At 39.4% G+C, this 18,117-nt stretch overlaps 2 protein-coding genes and 1 long non-coding RNA gene across 3 annotated transcripts in view; 1 reads left to right on the top strand and 2 right to left on the bottom strand.

The window, feature by feature from the left end:
- The window catches only part of LOC135707717 (uncharacterized), a 335,458-nt gene that overhangs the window by 223,417 nt on the left and 93,924 nt on the right, over positions 1–18,117 (bottom strand). The window lies entirely within an intron of this gene.
- Mad (Mothers against dpp) overlaps positions 1–18,117 on the top strand; it is a 112,471-nt gene that overhangs the window by 3,183 nt on the left and 91,171 nt on the right. The gene's annotated exons all lie outside the window — the stretch shown is intronic.
- Positions 10,996–12,131, bottom strand: LOC135707733 (uncharacterized). Its single transcript, XM_065229614.1, has 2 exons — positions 11,676–12,131; positions 10,996–11,605 (listed from the first exon to the last, which is right to left on the bottom strand). Exons 1-2 carry the CDS (start codon positions 11,679–11,681, stop codon positions 11,051–11,053), a joined length of 561 nt encoding a protein of 186 aa, XP_065085686.1. The 5' UTR covers positions 11,682–12,131; the 3' UTR covers positions 10,996–11,050.

The following is an 18,117-nucleotide window of genomic DNA, read 5'->3' as shown; positions in this document are numbered from 1 at the left end:
GCCTAAATAGTTCCCAGAGCTATTAAGAAGTTCCCCGAGTTGTTGTCTTAACTCCTACTAATTTACCTTGAATTCCATTAACTGAACGTCTGTCAAAACTCAGTGAAATATTAAATATTGCTCTGAGTTTTGACAGACATTCCGGGAACTCTCTTTCCGAAGGAAGTGGCGTCAGCAGGAAGACCGAGATCGCGAGGCGATGGAAAATCTGTACCGCGTAAACGACACACGGAAGTACTACGAGAAGCTAACTAGTTCACGGAAAGGCTAAGTGCCGCAAGCCGATATGTGCAAGGACTTGGACGGTAACCTTCTCACGAACGAGTGTGAGGTGATTGAGAGGTGGAAGCAGTACTATGACGAGCACCTCAACGGTGATGCAGCAGAAAACGAAGGTGGCACGGCAAAAGACCTTGGAGCACGCGCAGAAGACGATAGGCTACCGGCCCCTGATCTTCAAGAAGTTGAGGAGGAGATCGGTCGGCTTAAGAAAAACAAAGCAACTACCAAGTGAGCTATTAAAATGCGGTGGTGAAGCACTGGCTAATTGCCAAGAATTGCCAGGAGGAGATATTACCGGAGGAGTGGATGAACGGTGTCGTATGCCCAATCTACAAAAAAGGCGACAAGTTGGATTGCTGCAACTACCGCGCGATCACACTGCTGAGCGCCGCCTACAAGGTACTCTCCCAAATTCTATAACCGCCGCTCGTCACCATTTGCAAGAGCGTACGTGGGGCAATACCAGGCGGGATTCATGGGTGCCCGTGCTACCACGGACCAAATTTTCGCATTTCGGCAGGTACTGCAGAAATGCCGCGAATACAACGTGCCCACACATCATTTGTTCATCGATTTCAAATCCGCATACGATACAATCGATCGAGATCAGTTATGGCAGATTATGCACGAGTACGGATTTCCAGATAAACTGGCGCAATTGGTCAATCATTTTCATTTCAAAATTTGGCCGACCCAATTTTGAGAAAATCAGTCATGATTATGCAGTGTAAATTTTGAAAAGTGCTGTAACTTTAGGTGAACTTGTAGTATACAAAATCTGAAAAGTAAATTGAGCTATTTATGTACGAAGTAATTTTTATTGAACACCTTTCAAATGACCTAATGAGAACGAAAATTAGACGTGAAATGACAGAGATATGAGCACAAAACTTTTGTAATTTTTTTTAGGGTGACCCTTTATGATCGGGAACTAAATTTCACTCAATACTTTTTAAATGACCAATAAAGATCGAAAATAGGTCGTAAAATGACAGAGATATAAGCAAAACAACATATAGGGGAAATGAAGGTAATGTCGGCCTAAGTGTCCCTAATTTGGGTCCATACATAAATTCAGCAATCGATTAAATTTTCAATAGCAACCAAAAATATCTATTAGTAACGTCCCAATAACGCGTTCATCTAGATAAAATTGATAAATAGCAGATTTTTAGCGATGGGCCCAATCTTAGATCCATAGGCCAACATTAGAGACATTTCCCCTACATGTTTTTTAAAAGGTGACCCCAAAATTATGATCGGGAGTGTAGGTCTTGCATATTTGAGCAACATTGCCAAAGACAACATCTTTGCAGCTAGTCGAGCCGTGGGGGGGTCTACAGTGAAAAAATTAGAGCTCTCTAGAGGTACTCTGAGAAACTATCTTTCTCTCATTGCTAGTGGATTTTTGCAAAAGGTCTTATTTATTTCTTGACAACAATTCGTGTTTAAGGTTCGTTTAAGTCTTTTTTTAAATCTTCAGCTGGATATTTAACCTCGTTTGACTTATATTTCTCGCGCAACACGAGAAAAGGGCCTATCATTGTTGATCGATTCTCTTCATCGATTTTCTCTTTCGCGAATAATCCGAGTGCAAATGAATTGCCCATTGGATATGTTGTTTCAAGCGCAAGCTAACATCATCTTCTGTCAAACTGTGCTGCGAGCTTAGAGAGAAATTCGTTTATGTTGCCGTGGTAAACCAAAGAGAAAGTCGGTGAAAAAAATCGATCAACGAGGATAGGCCATTTTCAAATGTTACGCGAGATTTTACTGTTGTTGATTTTAACTGTCTTGAATAATAAAATCCGAATCAAACATCGGGATACAGAGTAATGTTTCCTCATCATCGGAGTCACACTCAGGTTGCAGCTCCAAGCAAGCCAGAAAGCGGACACTAAGTTTTTTTTATCATAAAACAATCCAGAAAATCGTTTGTAAATAATCTCTGCCTTTTTAATCATTTTAATTCCTATCTCGCGTAACATTTTAAAAGGGCCTACAATCAAAATATAAACAAACCAGAAAATGAATTGTAAATAATCTAAATGATTCCTTTATAAGAAAATCTAAGTTTTTAATGTTAGCATTTCTACAGTTCAGTACAACACCCAAGTAAGTTTTGATAATCAAGTTATTTATAATGATTTTTACCAGTTATGCGCAACATTCCTACACGATTGGTAGCTATCAAGCGGTGCTATAGAATGGTATCAAAAATCGATTTGTTTACATTTTGATTATAGGCCCTTTTCAAATGTTACTCGAGATATGCCTAGTTCTTTATTTTTTCCGATGCAGATCAGAACAAATCAGAGTTACTCTGAGTAACTCTCAGCTAAAGAGACACTCGCATTAAAGTCCTTCCCCTTGAGTCGAGCTGTCAAATCATAGCAACAGGACTGGTAGCGAGTCACTTTTTAGTGTCTTGGTCACTTTTTTCAAGCCAGTCACTAAAAAGTCTCTTTTTTTAAGGCCAAGTTACTTTTTATTGTAATCAGTCACTATTTTCAATTTTTATAGCGTGAATTTATTTCAAGTTTGATCATTCCTTGCTTTTTGACTTTTAATCGTCTTTCTCTAGCTACAGGGTGTCTACTCATCTTTCTAAATAAACATAAACAAACTGCGGGAAAGTAAGGGAAGTTAATACGCTGAAAATATGGGAGCTTACTGGAAACTTTAAGAACCTCAAAGCGGTTCTTTAGCATCCGAAAATTTCCAGGAACTTTTATGAAGCTCCTGGAGAACTTCACAGGTGTCAAGCGAACTTGAGAAATAAAGAAAACATGAGGGGTATTGTGCATTTTTTTAAGAAGTTCCAAGTACATCAGAAAAGCTAGATCTAGAAATCTTTGGGGAATTTCAGATCTTAAGAGCAGTTTCCGTAGCTTTAGTCCAGAATTTTGGAGCAGTTTAAAGATCTTTAATCGTGCATTTAGAAAAATTCAGGATAGTTCCATACTGTGCTGAAAAAAAAAATCGAGAACCCTTAGGTGTTCCGATTCAGGGATGTACAGAAAACTTCAGAGGGCCTTCAGAGAAATTATGAAAACTTCAGAAAAAGTTCAGGAACTTCACAGAAGCCCAGAGAATTTCAGGGAAATTTTAAAGTGTTTACATGAATTCCATTTATTTCCGAGCAGAACTGAGATCTTCGATAGAATTTAGAGCTTTATCGAAGCTTCGGGAACATCAAGACAGATTAGAGAATCAAAGGGCAGTTCAAATAATTTCAAGGAATTGTAGAAACCTTAAGGAAGTTTCGAGAAACTCAGAGAATCCCCGGAAACTTCAGCAAAGCTCAGAGAGAATTTCTGGAACGTGATAAAAATTATATGGATTTAAAGAACTTAAAAAAAATGCGAAATTTAGCTTAGTTGATTAGAGAACATCAACGAAATCCAGAGAACTTTTAATACATTTAGATATTTTTAGTTGGTTTTATGATATTCAGCGAAGTGCCGAGAACGATCAGATAGCCTCAGAATAATCTCATTAACTTAAGCAAATTTGAAGTTTCTCAAACAAAAAAGAACTGCAAAGCAGTTTCATTAACTTCTGGACAAATGTGGGAACTTTCAAGTAGTTCTGAAGACCTCCGAATAGTCCATTCTGATTTCCATTGAAATATACCTCAACATTTCGATGAAGCTTCGAATTCAATTTTCTTTTATTTTAGATTTTCTTTTGAATCTCACCCCTTCCCTTGGAATTCTACTCACATTGAAAGTCTCCTAAGAATTCATTATCATTTCTCCTCACAAATTCTTCTCATAATTTGTTTGGCATACTCTCTTGAATTTTATTTGCCGAATTCCAATGAAGATGTTCTGGAGTTATTCTCAGATTTAATTGTAATCCTTCTTTTAGTATTTTCAAAAAGATTCCAAGGACTTATGTCCCAGATTCGTTTTCTCCCACAAACTTTATGAAATTATCCTCAAAAGACCCTTGGAATTTTCCTCTGAAGGAGTTGTTCCTCAGAAATTACTAAGAGTTCATTATAATTTGCTTTCAATTCAATTCAGGGTTTCTTGAAATTCTACTCCAAACTATCAGGCTTCACAATAAATCTTAAATTCCTCAGAACTATTTTGAAAGCAGATTGCATTTGATGTTTTTCTGAAAGATTTTTTTCCCAGAAAACCTCGAATTGAGGTCCTAACGAATTTTAATAAAATTCCACGAGCTTTTAAAACTGTGCATGGAATTTGACTCCAGATTCTTGAAAATTTCTTGAAGTATTATCGCTTTTAAGCCCAGAACTAGGTCAAATTTAAAATTTCTAGGAAATATGCATGTTCAAAAACAAAAGAAAAACATTTCAAGTCTCGTTTTTTTTTAATTTTTTTAGTTACTGAAGATTAATCCACTCTATCTATAATGTTCAAAGTGTGAATGAAAATAACGAGAAAAATGAAATGCTTGTATTTTAAAATTAATTCTTTTCTTTAAAATATCCTTTGTAATAAAATTATTAAATTCACTGAGCCTTCGAGGTATTTTAAGGAAAAAATAAAGTTTCCTAAGGATTCCCGGTTTTCTAGGTTTTTGCAGATATTAGACACCTTGACTAATACCGTGGGTTTGGTCATAAACTTTCTATTGAATCTTTTGCTTTAAAGGTTCATATCGTACATAAGTATTTATGAGCTATTTATTGAATAAGTCTAAAACATCAAACATTTATTTGATGTGCTATCAGAACAACTACTTTTCTTCTCTTAGGTCACTTTTTAGTCACTATTTTTACAACTATAAGTCACTATTTGGTCACTTATTTCTTCAACATGGTCACTAAAATCACTATTTTTGACAGCATGACACTAGCCCTGTAGCAAGCAATAAGGTTTCAAAAATTGAGGAGCGGTGCCGGGTAAAGACATTCTCAACTGAACTGTCCACCATCCAATAAATCTTCTTCAGTGTTCACTCGGCTGTCGACAGAAGCAGGCCACTCTCGATGTGTGTTACACGATCGTTTGCTTACACGGCAGCAACCATTGTGTGGTCCTCCCATTGTTCTTCATCAGCAGCAGTACTGCAATGGAAGTGCTCTGGGGGGTTGGCGATACTGCCATGCCATGAAACCACTGGAAGCGGATCCCGTCCTGATGGAGGATGCTTAATGGATAGCATGAGCATGATTGACCACCCGCGGCTGCTACTCCGTTATTGCCAGATCAGCTGTAACTACACAGAGAACCAATAGATGGGACTAGCAATCATCCTCAATGTGTAAAAACTGGTGATCTCAAACTAGGCAATACCAGCCTGAACGCAGGTCAAGAAAGGAATGGGTAAGAATGTGTTGACGTGAAACTCGCTTTGATGGAAGCCGAGGAGTCCTCTGCTCTTGCACGAGGATTGGGTTTACAGCAGGGTTCGTTTTGGTAAACGATAAGCTGAATTGATGTCCTAACGATCACATAACGCGAAGGAGCTTGTGATTGAACCCACGGTCTTCTGTTCAGTAAGCAAACACGTTTGCCACTAGGCAGACGATTTCCTTTTTAATCATAGAGTTGCTGTTATTACCATGTAGTCATTTTAACAAATAAAACGATTGACGAATCTTGAATGTCGATGGGCTTGAGATTAGACTCATGATGTTCTGCTCAGTAAGCAAAAACGGTTGCTCTAAGGCCACCGAGCCCCTCATATCATATTATACCGTTACTCAAAATACAAAATAAGCGATAAACAAGCGATCTTACCATACATTTTTAATATGAAAGGACCTGGGACCGCGTTTTTCCGCTCAGTAAGCAAGCCACTGCAACCGACGATCTTTCAAATCCGAAAACTAAAAGCTACGAAAGAGTACTTACGCCTTCATTAAGATTCCACTTTCACGATACGTTCAATGTTTCGATTTACTCTTTACGCATTGTTCAGGCAATCATAACAAGCTATGACCGACGTGAGGATTGTTTAAGCTCTGGTTAAAAAAGCTATACAAATGAAATTACATTCTCGAATTTCACTTGGTATCTGATGAATAATATAAATACGCAATAATTCATATAGTTTCAGCGGCTGATGGTTAATTTTAAATATACTAACGGTACTGCCTACGGCGACTACGGCGGCGCACAGTGGGGCAGCGAAGCCATTCGTGTGGCCAAAACCTCTAGCGCCGTTGGTTTGCTTTCTACAGCGATACAATGTTCTACAAAGTTGCTCAACACTAAAAGCGCCATCTTTTGAAAGTTTCATTGAGTCCGTTCGAGTCTATCTTTTGAACGGAGCATCCTAGCCGAATTGGTATGGCGAGGAGGCTCAGGAAACCAGAAATAAAGACTTCATAAACTTTCGGGAACGATACAGTCGCAAAACAAGTCGAAAGGACACTATGGAGGACGTTGGAGGATGGACATTTTAAACCAGCAGTTTTAAGTCTCCTAGTAATCTAATCATGCATCTATTGCATTCATCCATAACATCTTATCATGTTTTACACACAAAGAAACATTTCAACAAATTTGAAAGAATTTACCATATGCAATATTTAAATGATGTTATATGAAAATGTCTGTAGTTGCCTGTTGAACTGTGGTCGTTATTTTACCCAGCAAGGTCTACACTAATCACTGTAAAAAAAATGGCTGCTACTTTTTGCTATATTTTGAGTAATTGACATTTTTATGCATCACTTTTTTGAGACATTTATGGTAATAACTGTATAATAAAGCATGATATATAAAGTAATGGGTATTTATTGGATGAGTCAAACCATTTTGATAATTATCAGAGTATAAAACTTATACATTTGACGTATATAGGTGAAAAAAGGAAAAAACTCCATTTTATAGGTTAGTTTTCCTAATTGCCCAATATCTCGCTAAATGTGAGTCATAGAGTTTCAATGTCTTGGACAACATTTCTCAACACTTCAAATTACACAACTTTGCCGTAAAACCATTCGGCTAGGATGCTCCGTTCAAAGTATAGACTCGAGCGCCTAATATAGATAGACCTATGTGGCGTAAAAATGAACTAATATGAAACTTTCAAAAGATGGTGCTTTTAGTATTGAGCAACTTTGTAGAACATTGTATTGCTGTAGAAAGCAAACCAACGGCGCTAGAGGTTTTGGCCACGCGAATGGCTTCGCTGCCCCACTACAACGACGACACAGCGAATTTGTCTAGTATATAACACCTTTGCCCGGCAACTCCACTTGAGCTTCATGTCTGCTATCTGTCACTGTTTGCAAAAAATATCTAATAGCAATTACCTTTGTTGTAATACTTCCTTCAACAAAAACAAATTTTCTGGCATTACCATGGTCATCTGAAAGGAGGTTCGCGGCTAGTGCTTTCCCCAGGAACCGTTCACGGCCACCAGCTACCGCCCGTCCAGTCATGCGCGTATCCAGCGAGGCATCCTTCAGCTTGCTCACAATCTCCGACACTGGCGACAGACCAGCAGACGAGCACTTTTGCAAGCCGTAAACTCGCTGATTCACGCACTTCAGCACTTTTCCCGGCTAATTTACCAACCGGACGGTACTAAAACTCGCACAAAATCAACCGGGAATGCACGAATTTCACTTCACGCAACTGCGAAACACGTCCAGAATGTACACTTTCGGTATCAATTTCGGTCGAAAACACTTAATATTTTGCAAAAATAGTTGCTAGCGAACCTTACAGCGCGTAAATAAACTGAAATAAAAAATTATCACTCGCGATGCCACAATTTTCTGGTCCGGGAGAAAAAAAAACTCAAACAACGCAGATAGCGACATCTCTTCTGATGCTTGCAAACATGATGAATCACGTTTTCGTTCTCGATTCTAAAACTTCCCGGAAAGCGAGAAAACCACCAATCACACACGTATAACCGTCCCAGAGGCAGAGTACCAGCGCTAATCCGGCAAATGCAGCCGAAAACTATGAAAGCGAACGCACGCACAAAACAGAGAGCAAACTTAAAACACAACCGCATCCGAAGGGGTTCGAAACTGCACTCACGTGATGGAGGATGCTTATTGGATATCGGAAGATAAAGTGTTTATTACGTTGTACGTTTCGATTATAGTTTTACGATGTTTTGTATGGTGGACAAGAATCTCTAATCAAAATAATCATAAAAAAGAGGTTAACGACGTGTTCGAGGTATCATCCAAACCCATCTGGGATACAGTTCGTTTATGGTAATTGTTTATTAGGGATCATCGACTCTGTAATGTTAATTCGATTGAGCCTTATCAAATAAATGAATAAACAAACAAACAATAGTTCTTCATTTTAACAGCTTTGAAATTGAAAGCAACCGTCTATCTAGTCGAGCTGGTAAGTAAAATCAAGCAATTAGAAGTCACCTGTCAAACACAAACGCCGCCTGGTGAGGGAACTCAGAACTGATCCGTCCACCATTTTAAAGGTTTTGTCTAGATCTAGAGTGGATCGAGTATAAGAGAGGAGTGAATTCAAACAAACTAACTGTCTTGACAACCTACAGTGGGATAACGGCGCCGGTGGTGTAGTGGTAAGCGTGATTACCTCTCACCCTAGCAGGCCTAGGTTCAATCCCAGTCGGCGCCGCCGGGATGTTCTGAGGCATAACATCTCTGATCACGCCTTCCTTCGGATGGGAAGTAAAGCCGTTGGTCCCCGGTTCATGAGTTGATGAGTCGATAGGTAGGGTATGGTCCAGGTGTGGGAGCTGTCTTCCTGGCACGTCGGTAGCATTGGTGCTCAGCACGGAAAACAAGATCGACGGAAAAAACAAACCAAAGGAAAAAAAAGAAACCTACAGTGGTGGCCATTAAAATAGCACAATAGGCCGATTTTCATACAAACTTACCAACTTTGGCATGTTGCAACTATGTTTTGTTATGATCAATTGAGCTGAAATTTTGACACATTTATAATTCGAAATTTCCGAAGTCTATTATTTCGGAAATTTTTAATTATAAATGTGCTATTTTATTGGCCATTATCAACCAACCCGTCAATTTCCGGCAAGCGCTTCCAATAATTTGATATCAAGTACACGCAAAATTCAGCACATTTTTAGTTCTGTGTCAAAATTTCAGCTCAATTGATCATAACAAAACATAGTTGCAACATGCCAAAGTTGGCTAATTTGTATGAAAATCGGCCTGCTATTTCAATGGCCACCACTGTATGCCTAGATGATTTTTCTAGCAACACTGCCAATGTAATCAAGATAGGTGCTGCTCGATTTGCTCTGGCTTTGACAGTTCGTTTGGTTTTTTCCTCTGTTCGGGACCTAACACTAATGCGACCAGTAAATTGATCGATTGTAGTATATCCCGTGTCCTTAGTTTAGTGCATGTCGTATTACTCCATCACTATTGAGAAATGATGAAGCATTCGATTTTTTTGCAGTTGCCACTCTTGCATTTATCGCAAGGATCCGAGTCTAATTGAAAGGTCCCGCTATTTATACCCTTCGAAGTGTTGAAACACACTCCAAAGGCGCGCCCCTTTGTCAGTCAAAATTGGATTCCTTAGCAACAAAATTAAGGTATGACACCGAAAATGACCATGCATCAGAACCCTAGTCTTAACCACTTCAAACTAGGGAACAACGAAGAGAAGATTAGGAATCACATAGATGAAGACAACTAACTCATTTTTTGCCTTGTTTCAAGATCATCCTTGGTAGACAAAGCCGAGTCTTGTCACTATCAACAAGGCATAAAAAGTAACAAGGACTAAGATGTGTTCCTTGGATTACTGAAAAATCCTGTTCCCCTAGTTTGAAGTAGTCGGGACTAGGAATCGGTGGTAGATCTTACATCCCGTAACGTACCACAAAAAAGTGATCTACCCTAGTCCTTGGACGGGACTTGAAAATCGGGTAGGGAACTCGAACCAATTTGCTGTCAAATGCGAGCCAATTGCTGATTGGTCCATTTGACAGTAGCAATCGTCCAGTAAAAATGAACAGAGAGATCACAGCATACTTAAGGTATCAGTACACGAGACAAATATTTGTCTTAATTTGACAGATACATTAAATGTATCTGTCAAATTAAGACAAATATTTGTCTCGTGTACTAATACCTTTACTGACACTGATGCCGGAAGCAATGTTGACGTCAATGGCGTTGTTAGTTGTTTATAGTTGCGATAGTAAAGTTGAAAAATTAAAAACACTGCGTGTTTTAACTGCTTCTGTTGTTTGTTTATGGTTGTTTTATTGTGTTGAGCAGAAATGATGTACAAGGTGCTGAACTGCGGTAGAAACATCGAATCAAACCCAAATTAAAATAAAATAAAACATTCTTCAATTCTGGCATCATTGGTCAACTCACCGTCAAACACCACGTCAAAATTTTTTGAATTTTATTCATCAAAAACAGTAAGAAGAGTGAGAAGCTTGCCATGAATAACATCTCGGTTCATCTACTGTCAGCTTATTTTGACACATAGCTGCTCTAGGGTGGTTGGTTCAAATTTTCGATTTTACTCCACCAAGCTCAATAGATTGTAAATCAGGGGCCTCATTGCGTAAGTCGAAACGAAGCATTTTTTTGTATAAACGCTTGTATGAAAAAGTTTGTCGTTTCGACTTGTGAAATGAGGCCCTCAGGTCCGATTGGTTGCGATCGCAAAACACCCGCTGTATTGGGCCTACTCGAACATGAATTTCTTTTTCTATCTGGGAGTCAATTCTACAAAAACAAACAATGCTGTGTTTCATTTCAAACTGGTGATGCAAATTGGCTAATAATTTATTTTTCATAAAGAATAAAATGGGCTACTTCTGGTGCTGGAGTTCTGCATTAGGGGTGCGGTGCAATACCCGAGGCAGATCCCGTATTGACGGATGTCACAGAGCTGGTGTGTCCTGGCAGCGGGGCCTCGTGTATCGCGGATGGCGTCTGTGCGATGTAGACTGCATCGACCGGGAGTGGAGGTGGCGGTGGTGGTGGTGGTCCATATTGGGTGTAGCTCTGGGCGACCGTGATGTCATGGGGAAGTGGGAAAGGTGATGGCGGTGGGACTGGCACTGGCAGTGGTAGTGGTGGTGGTGGTGGATGCAGGCAGGATTCGTCCAGCGAGTGGTAGACAACCGAAGCCGGTGGGTTGAGAGAATCCCTTGGGAACAGGAACGAGTACACCCGGTTCGGAAGGACTACCGAGCCGATGCCATTCTTCTTAGCGCCGGTCTTTCCTGAGAGGCCAGTGAGACCGGTTAGACCACTCAGCCCGGATAGGCCGGCCACCTTTGCAGTTAAAGTTGGCAGGACATATCGAAGGAACTTCTTCGTCAAAATCAGCGGCTTGCCGGTAGTCATCGTAGCGCCCGCCAGCATCACAATTAAAACAACCGTCAGCTGAAAGTGTATCGAATAGAAAAATGTATCATCCTGTTACACTTCTCGTAATTAGATCACTGATACTTACTCGCATTATGGCTGAACTATCGTATCGTATCCTGCGTACAGATGAGAGATGTTTGCAAATGGAGCTACAAAAGCTGTGTACTGCATTTGGAAGACTACCATCAACTTATATACCTGCCAAGAGCTTCTGCCCAAGTTCCAGGTCTTCTAATGCGACCGGTTGCATTTTTGCCAGTTTTTAGATTCTGTTGACCTCTAAGTTCAAATGGGACCACTGAAGGTTCGGCTGAATCTTATCGCGCGAAAACAAGTTACTGCATATACTGCGATCAAATGCCCAACAGCAGCAGCAGCGAGGGCCATGTGCGATCATGGCTCACAAGTGCGAATCTGTCAGCATTCCTTACGCAATATCGGACCGATCGCTTATCATCAATAAATTCCAACATTGACAGTGCTTGTTGTTATTGGCACCGCTGACAAACGGAAATGACTCGAGGCGATTTGATCAGCTGTTTGCGTTCTCTGCGTACATACGATAGAACCATATTTTTTTTGTGAAATCAAAACCCCAGCTAGTCACACTAGGCAGAGTAGGCAAATATATACAAATGCTGATAAGAAAGGGTGCGCTCCGGAACGCATTACGGTTCAGCGGTTACTAATAACTCCACATGTCCGCTGCCACAAAGAAATGCTACTTCCAAAGCACGGATTGATCGCGTGCTAGTCACACGTCGTTTGTGATTCGATGATCGTGGATGCTGCGCAGATATTCGTAGCCAAGTGTTAAAGCCACTCACTCGCAGATGGTGATGATGATCATGATGCGGCTGATGGTGGATTGGTTAAGGTTGTTTTCTTTCTGGTCTCCTTTCGCCACTATGCCAAGGAACCGGTGCCGTGTTGTGGGGTTTGGTTGTTCGGGTTTGGGTTCGATTAGCGCTGACCAGCGGCGGCGGTGGCGTCTGGTAGTGAAAGTTGATACTTTGTAACGACCAGAAGGCGCCAGTTGTTTGGAATACTGGTTGCGCTGCTGGCATCGACGGGTAACGTTGTCGTTGTTTTTGTTTTGTTTTGAGGATTGGGTTGAGGATCGATCGAGAATGGAAACATGTTTGGTGTTGCAATGAGGTTGGTTTTAAACAAAGTTGGAAGCAGGTCATTTTTGTATTATTTTATTGAAAAAAAAAATCGAATAATATTGTCGAATTCTCGGATGGCACTGATGATGATTGTAATTTGTTATCGAAATGCGTATCGTATCTGTCATGGATACAAACTACTAAGCGAAGTTAAATGCCAACTAATGACTTTTCAATTTTAAAAACATTGTGAGATGTTCGTGGAACATATCCAAGAGGTTTGTAAATTAACGACCAATCTTGGAAACTTTTCCAGATACCTTAAATACATGCAGGGTTGGTAGCAGGTCACTTTTTGTTGGCTGGGTCCCTATTTTCAAGTCAGTCTAAAGTCACTGAATTAGAAAATACCAAGAAGGTATATCAGCGAAAAATTCCAATGGAGATGGAGTGCTGATTACAATTCCCATTAAAGTTAAGAGAAGTGTTTTGGGTAGCTCTGAGGGAAATTCCATATTGATTGTGAAGAGGATTGCTGGTCCTTTTGTTATGAATATTCTACAGGGTGATTCGGAATAACTCTCAATTTTAAAAATAATCAACGATTGAACGCTAGCATTAAATTTTGATATCGGTATATTCCGCACGCTTTAGTTTCAGCACTTTTTGAGTTCTGGCGATGCGTCTAAGCTCTGATTTTCCAAGCAGTGTTTCTTTGTACCTCTGTAATGATGCGAAAAATAAATGTTTAATCATGGTGTCGACTACCTGAAAAAACCTGGAAAATCAGGGAATATCAGGGAATTCATTTTTGGACCTGGAAAATCAGGGAATCTCAGGGAATTTAATTGAAATTCAGGGAAATATTTCTTAATCACAGAAGTTTGACAAACTTTGCTAGTTCAAACAAATTAATTACTCGGTGTAGTTTGAGGATGATTTAAAATTTTAAGTATAGTTGCGAGTTTGAGGCTGCTCAATGCTTGATGTGGCATTTTTGCAAGTTGAGCAAGAATTACTAAAATAAAAGGGTATTTTAATGATTTTGCGCCTAATATAAATTCAGCTCCTACTGGGTGTTGACACATTCCTGAGTTAAACTGAGATCCTGAGGGTTGATAAAAAAATCTTTATTGAATCTATATATAGATGTTGTTATTTGTTGCAAAATATATCCTCCAAATGGGTATGTGCGTCTCTTAATGTCACGACTGATTGCGTCTGACGTAGATCCTTTGGGTGCATTGGAGCGCTTTTTAACAAATTCAAGACTGGTACAGAGTTAAGATAAGAAGGTCACTTGTGGTTCTTGTTCCTTATTTTGTTTTTTACAGCTGGACTAGCTCAGAGAATAAACTAAATGAGAATTTACGATAATGGCCTTGGAATAGCTCTTTTATGATTGAATAATAATTCAAGAAACGCATACTAACATTGCCTCGAGAGCATAGAGTGGCGTTATTCAGTATTCTAGTTCTTATCTTCTCAATGAAGTTTTAGTATTTCAATTGCGATGAAATTAAGCTACTGAATTTTAGAGGTGAAAGCCGTTGTTTTTACGATTTCCCACCATAGGAATCTGCCCGTGAATTAGCGTATTGTTAAGCGTATTGCAGCTGGATCTCAAATACTCAAGGGAGAAAATTACAAAGGGATTAAAGACAAGTGTTTCATATGCAAGATGTAGGAGAACTGTGTAAATTTTTGCCCCTAGCGTTGATTGAAAAAGTTCACGATATTTCACGAAAAATTGATGGTGAATATTTTCAAAACTGTTTCTAAGGGTGAGAAAATCGCCATGCCAAGGACCTCTTCTCATATCATGAAGTTAATCGAGCAAATTTGCTGCAGGAAGCCTTGTTTGTAGATTGATATCGAGATGGTTGCTGGTTCCTCCACACATCACTATTAATCATGAATTTGAACCTGGCGCTTACAATTTATTAATTTAGAAAAATGCATTTTTGGCAACACGCGATTACTGTCTTTTTTGCATCCTATAAAATGTATCGAACGTTTTATTCAACTTGAGATTGTACTGGACCAGTCTTCATGGGTTAGAGGTCCATGTGGTATTTCATGAAAAATGATCAAGAAAGCACACCCAACAGCCAAAGATTTCCTTATGCAGCTAATGTGTGCCTATATAGGCTAGTCTGCAGCTAGAATTGTTTGTTGGGTAGTACATATCTGAGGAAAGTAATAACTGATGAGGTCGTGTTGACCACCAACCATTGAGACATCGTACCTGGATTTTTTTTTAAATTTCTGGAAAATCAGGGAATATCAGGGAATTTGGTTTTCTTCATTGAGTCGACACCCTGTTAATTCTTTCGAAGATATTTCAGTTCCTAAAAGATAACAGACGATTTTTGACATGCTCCATTTTCACGCCCATGGCTGATATTTGTACACTTTTTAAAACAAAAATACTTGAACATATACTGGAAATGTCTCTAATGTTGGCCTATGGATCTAAGATTGGGCCCATCGCTAAAAATCTGCTATTTATCAATTTTATCTAGATGAACGCGTTATTGGGACGTTACTAATGGATATTTTTGGTTGCTATTGAAAATTTAGACAATTGCTGAATTTATGTACGGGCGCAAATTATGGACACTTAGGCCGACATTACCTGCGTTTCCCCTACCCATTTTACCCATTGAGAATTGCATATATGTGAAATCGGTTACAGTTATTCTGAATCACCCTGTAAATAAATGCTGAGATGAATTTTTAGAGAGTTCTGACGAGATTTCCATGCCAATTTCTCGGGTATTGAATTCTGAGTAGTGTTTCCATTTCGTAGCGAGTCACTTTTTAGTGACTTGGTAACTTTTTTCAAGTCAGTCATTAAAAAGTCTCTTTTTTTAAGGCCAAGTCACTATAGTCACTTTTTCTTGTAATAAGTATTTTCAACTTTTTTAGCGTGAATTTATTTCGGGATTGATTATTCTTTGCGTTGTGACGTTTAATCGTCTTTCTCTATATAGAGGATGTCTACTCATTTTTCTGGATAAAATTACCTGAGTTTTCCAAGTAAGTAAGTCCAAGATCTAAAAATATTCAATGTCTCGAAGTTTCGTATTCCATGTACCAGTTCAAGGTATTGAAAATGTTCAAAATGCCAGAATTAAGTAAACAGTAAATGATTTATTTCAAGTTCGCAATTAACTTCATGAAATATTAGAGATCAAAGGAAATGCTGAGGATTTCAGTGAAGCTCCATAAAAAAATCTGCGAGAACATAAGGGAAGTTAACCCGCTGAAAATAAGGGAAACTTACTGGAAGCTGTAAGAACCTCAAAGCGGTCCTTTTAGAATCCAAGACTTTTTTGGGAATTTTTATGAAGTTCCTAGAATTTCAGACAACTTCACAGGTGTCAAGCAAACTTGAGAAATTTAGAAAACTTGAGGGGTATTGTGCAAATTTTTAAGAAGTTCTAAGCACCTCAGAAAAGCTAGATCTAGAAATCTTTGGGAAATTTCAGATCTTAAGATAAGTTCCCGTAACTATAGTCCAGCCTTTTGAACCAGTTTAAAATCTATAATCGTAAATTTATATAAATTCAAGATAGTTCCATGATGTGCTGAAAAACAAATCGAAACCCCTTAAGATGTTCCGCGAATTTCAGGGAAGTACAGAGACCTTCGGAGAATATTACAGAAACTTCACAGAAGTCCATAGAATTGCAGGGAAATTTAAAGGTGTTTACGGAAATTCTATTTATTTCCGAGCAGAGCCGAGATCTTCAATAGAACTAAGAGCTTTATGGAAGCTCTCTTCTTCATCAAGACAGGTCAGAAAATCAAAGGGAAGTTCAAATAATTTCAAGGAAATATTAGAAAACTTAAAGGAGTTTCGATAAACTCAGTGAATTTCCGAAAACTTCAGCAAAGCCCGGATATTTCTTTCCACTTCTGGTAGAAGCTTCCAACAAAATCCCACGGAAGTTTCTTTCGACTTTCACACGAAAACACAAAGCAACTTTCTCAGAAATGATTTCCAGGCTGATTTTGTTTTAGCGGAAATTTATATTTCGCATGAGTTTTATAAAAAAATGGCAATTTCCCGGGAAACCGAATCGGGTAAATGTGATTTTGGTAAGTTTTCCAGGAAAGGTTTCCCGGAATATCACCGGTCGGAAACACTAGTTCTGAGGAAATTCAAAAGATACACTGTTCAACCATTTGTTTTTTTTTGTAGGCAAAGTTGCATTTTATCGCAAATCTATTCAAGTTCTTGAATCCGTCAGGAAACATTTGGATCGATACATGGTTCCGGAGTTATTCCGGGTTTCGTTGGGGTCACCCTGGGTCGGCATTCGGCTTAACTGTTCTGACGTAATTATACACACAGTGAGCATAATATTTTCTCACTAAAATGATGTAATTTTACCAATTACGGCTATACCGATGGTCCATGGACATCTCGGAAAAGTTCCGGTGCCTCCGGATTTTACAACATGGACATAGACACTTACAACATGGAACAGCTCGGGAGAGCCAAGTGGACTCTCAATAAGGCCATTACTGGCCAAGTTTTGCAAAATCATGCAGCTTGTAGTGTCACACGACGGGTTTTAATTCTAGTTGATAATTGGGCATTTTACCGGAACATATCCGAAAGGGCCAATGTGACCGTGGACTCTCAATAAGGCCATTGCCAGACGAGTTTTGTAAAATCATGAAATCTGATGAGTCACGCGACGTGGTTTAATTCTTGTTGAAAATTAACCACTTCTCCGAGGCCACCGGAACATTTCCAGGATGGCCAATGTGACCTTGGCATCTCAAGTAAGCCATTACCCGGTGAGTTTTGAAAAAGCACCAGAACATTTCCGATTGCATAGGAACATGCCCGTGTGTTCCGTGGGCTCTCAATAAGGCCATTACCGGCCAAGTTTTGTAAAATCATGAAGTTTGATATGTTGCCCGACGGGTTTTAATTCTAGTTGAGAATTGGGCATTTTCCCGAGGGCACCGGAACATATCCGAAAGGGCCAATGTGACCGTGGACTCTCAATAAGGCCATTGTCAGCCGAGTTTTGTAAAGATGTTGAGAATTGACCACTTCTCCGAGGGCACCGGAACATTTCCGGGAGGGCCAATGTGACCTTGGCATCTCCATATAGCCATTACCCGGTGAGTTTTGAAAAAGCATGAAGTTTGATAAGTCGCACGACGGAGTTTGATTCTTGTCGAGAATTGGCCACTTCCCCGGGAGCACCAGAAAATTTACGATTGCACCAGAACATGCCCGTGTGTTCTGTGGGCTCTCAATAAGGCCATTACCGGCCAAGTTTTGTAAAATCAAGAAGTTTGATATGTCGCACGACGAGTTTTGGTTCTTGTCGAGATTTGGCCACCGGGATCAGGTCTGACAAATTTCATTTTCAATGAAAGATTTCACGC

Source organism: Ochlerotatus camptorhynchus, unplaced genomic scaffold (genome assembly GCF_037179485.1).
Source record: "Ochlerotatus camptorhynchus isolate MF236.1 unplaced genomic scaffold, CSIRO-AGI_Acam_v1.1 ptg000316l, whole genome shotgun sequence".
Taxonomy (NCBI): domain Eukaryota; kingdom Metazoa; phylum Arthropoda; class Insecta; order Diptera; family Culicidae; genus Ochlerotatus; species Ochlerotatus camptorhynchus.
Note: the sequence above shows the minus strand (reverse complement) of the source record. Positions and strands in the feature narration are given on the sequence as shown.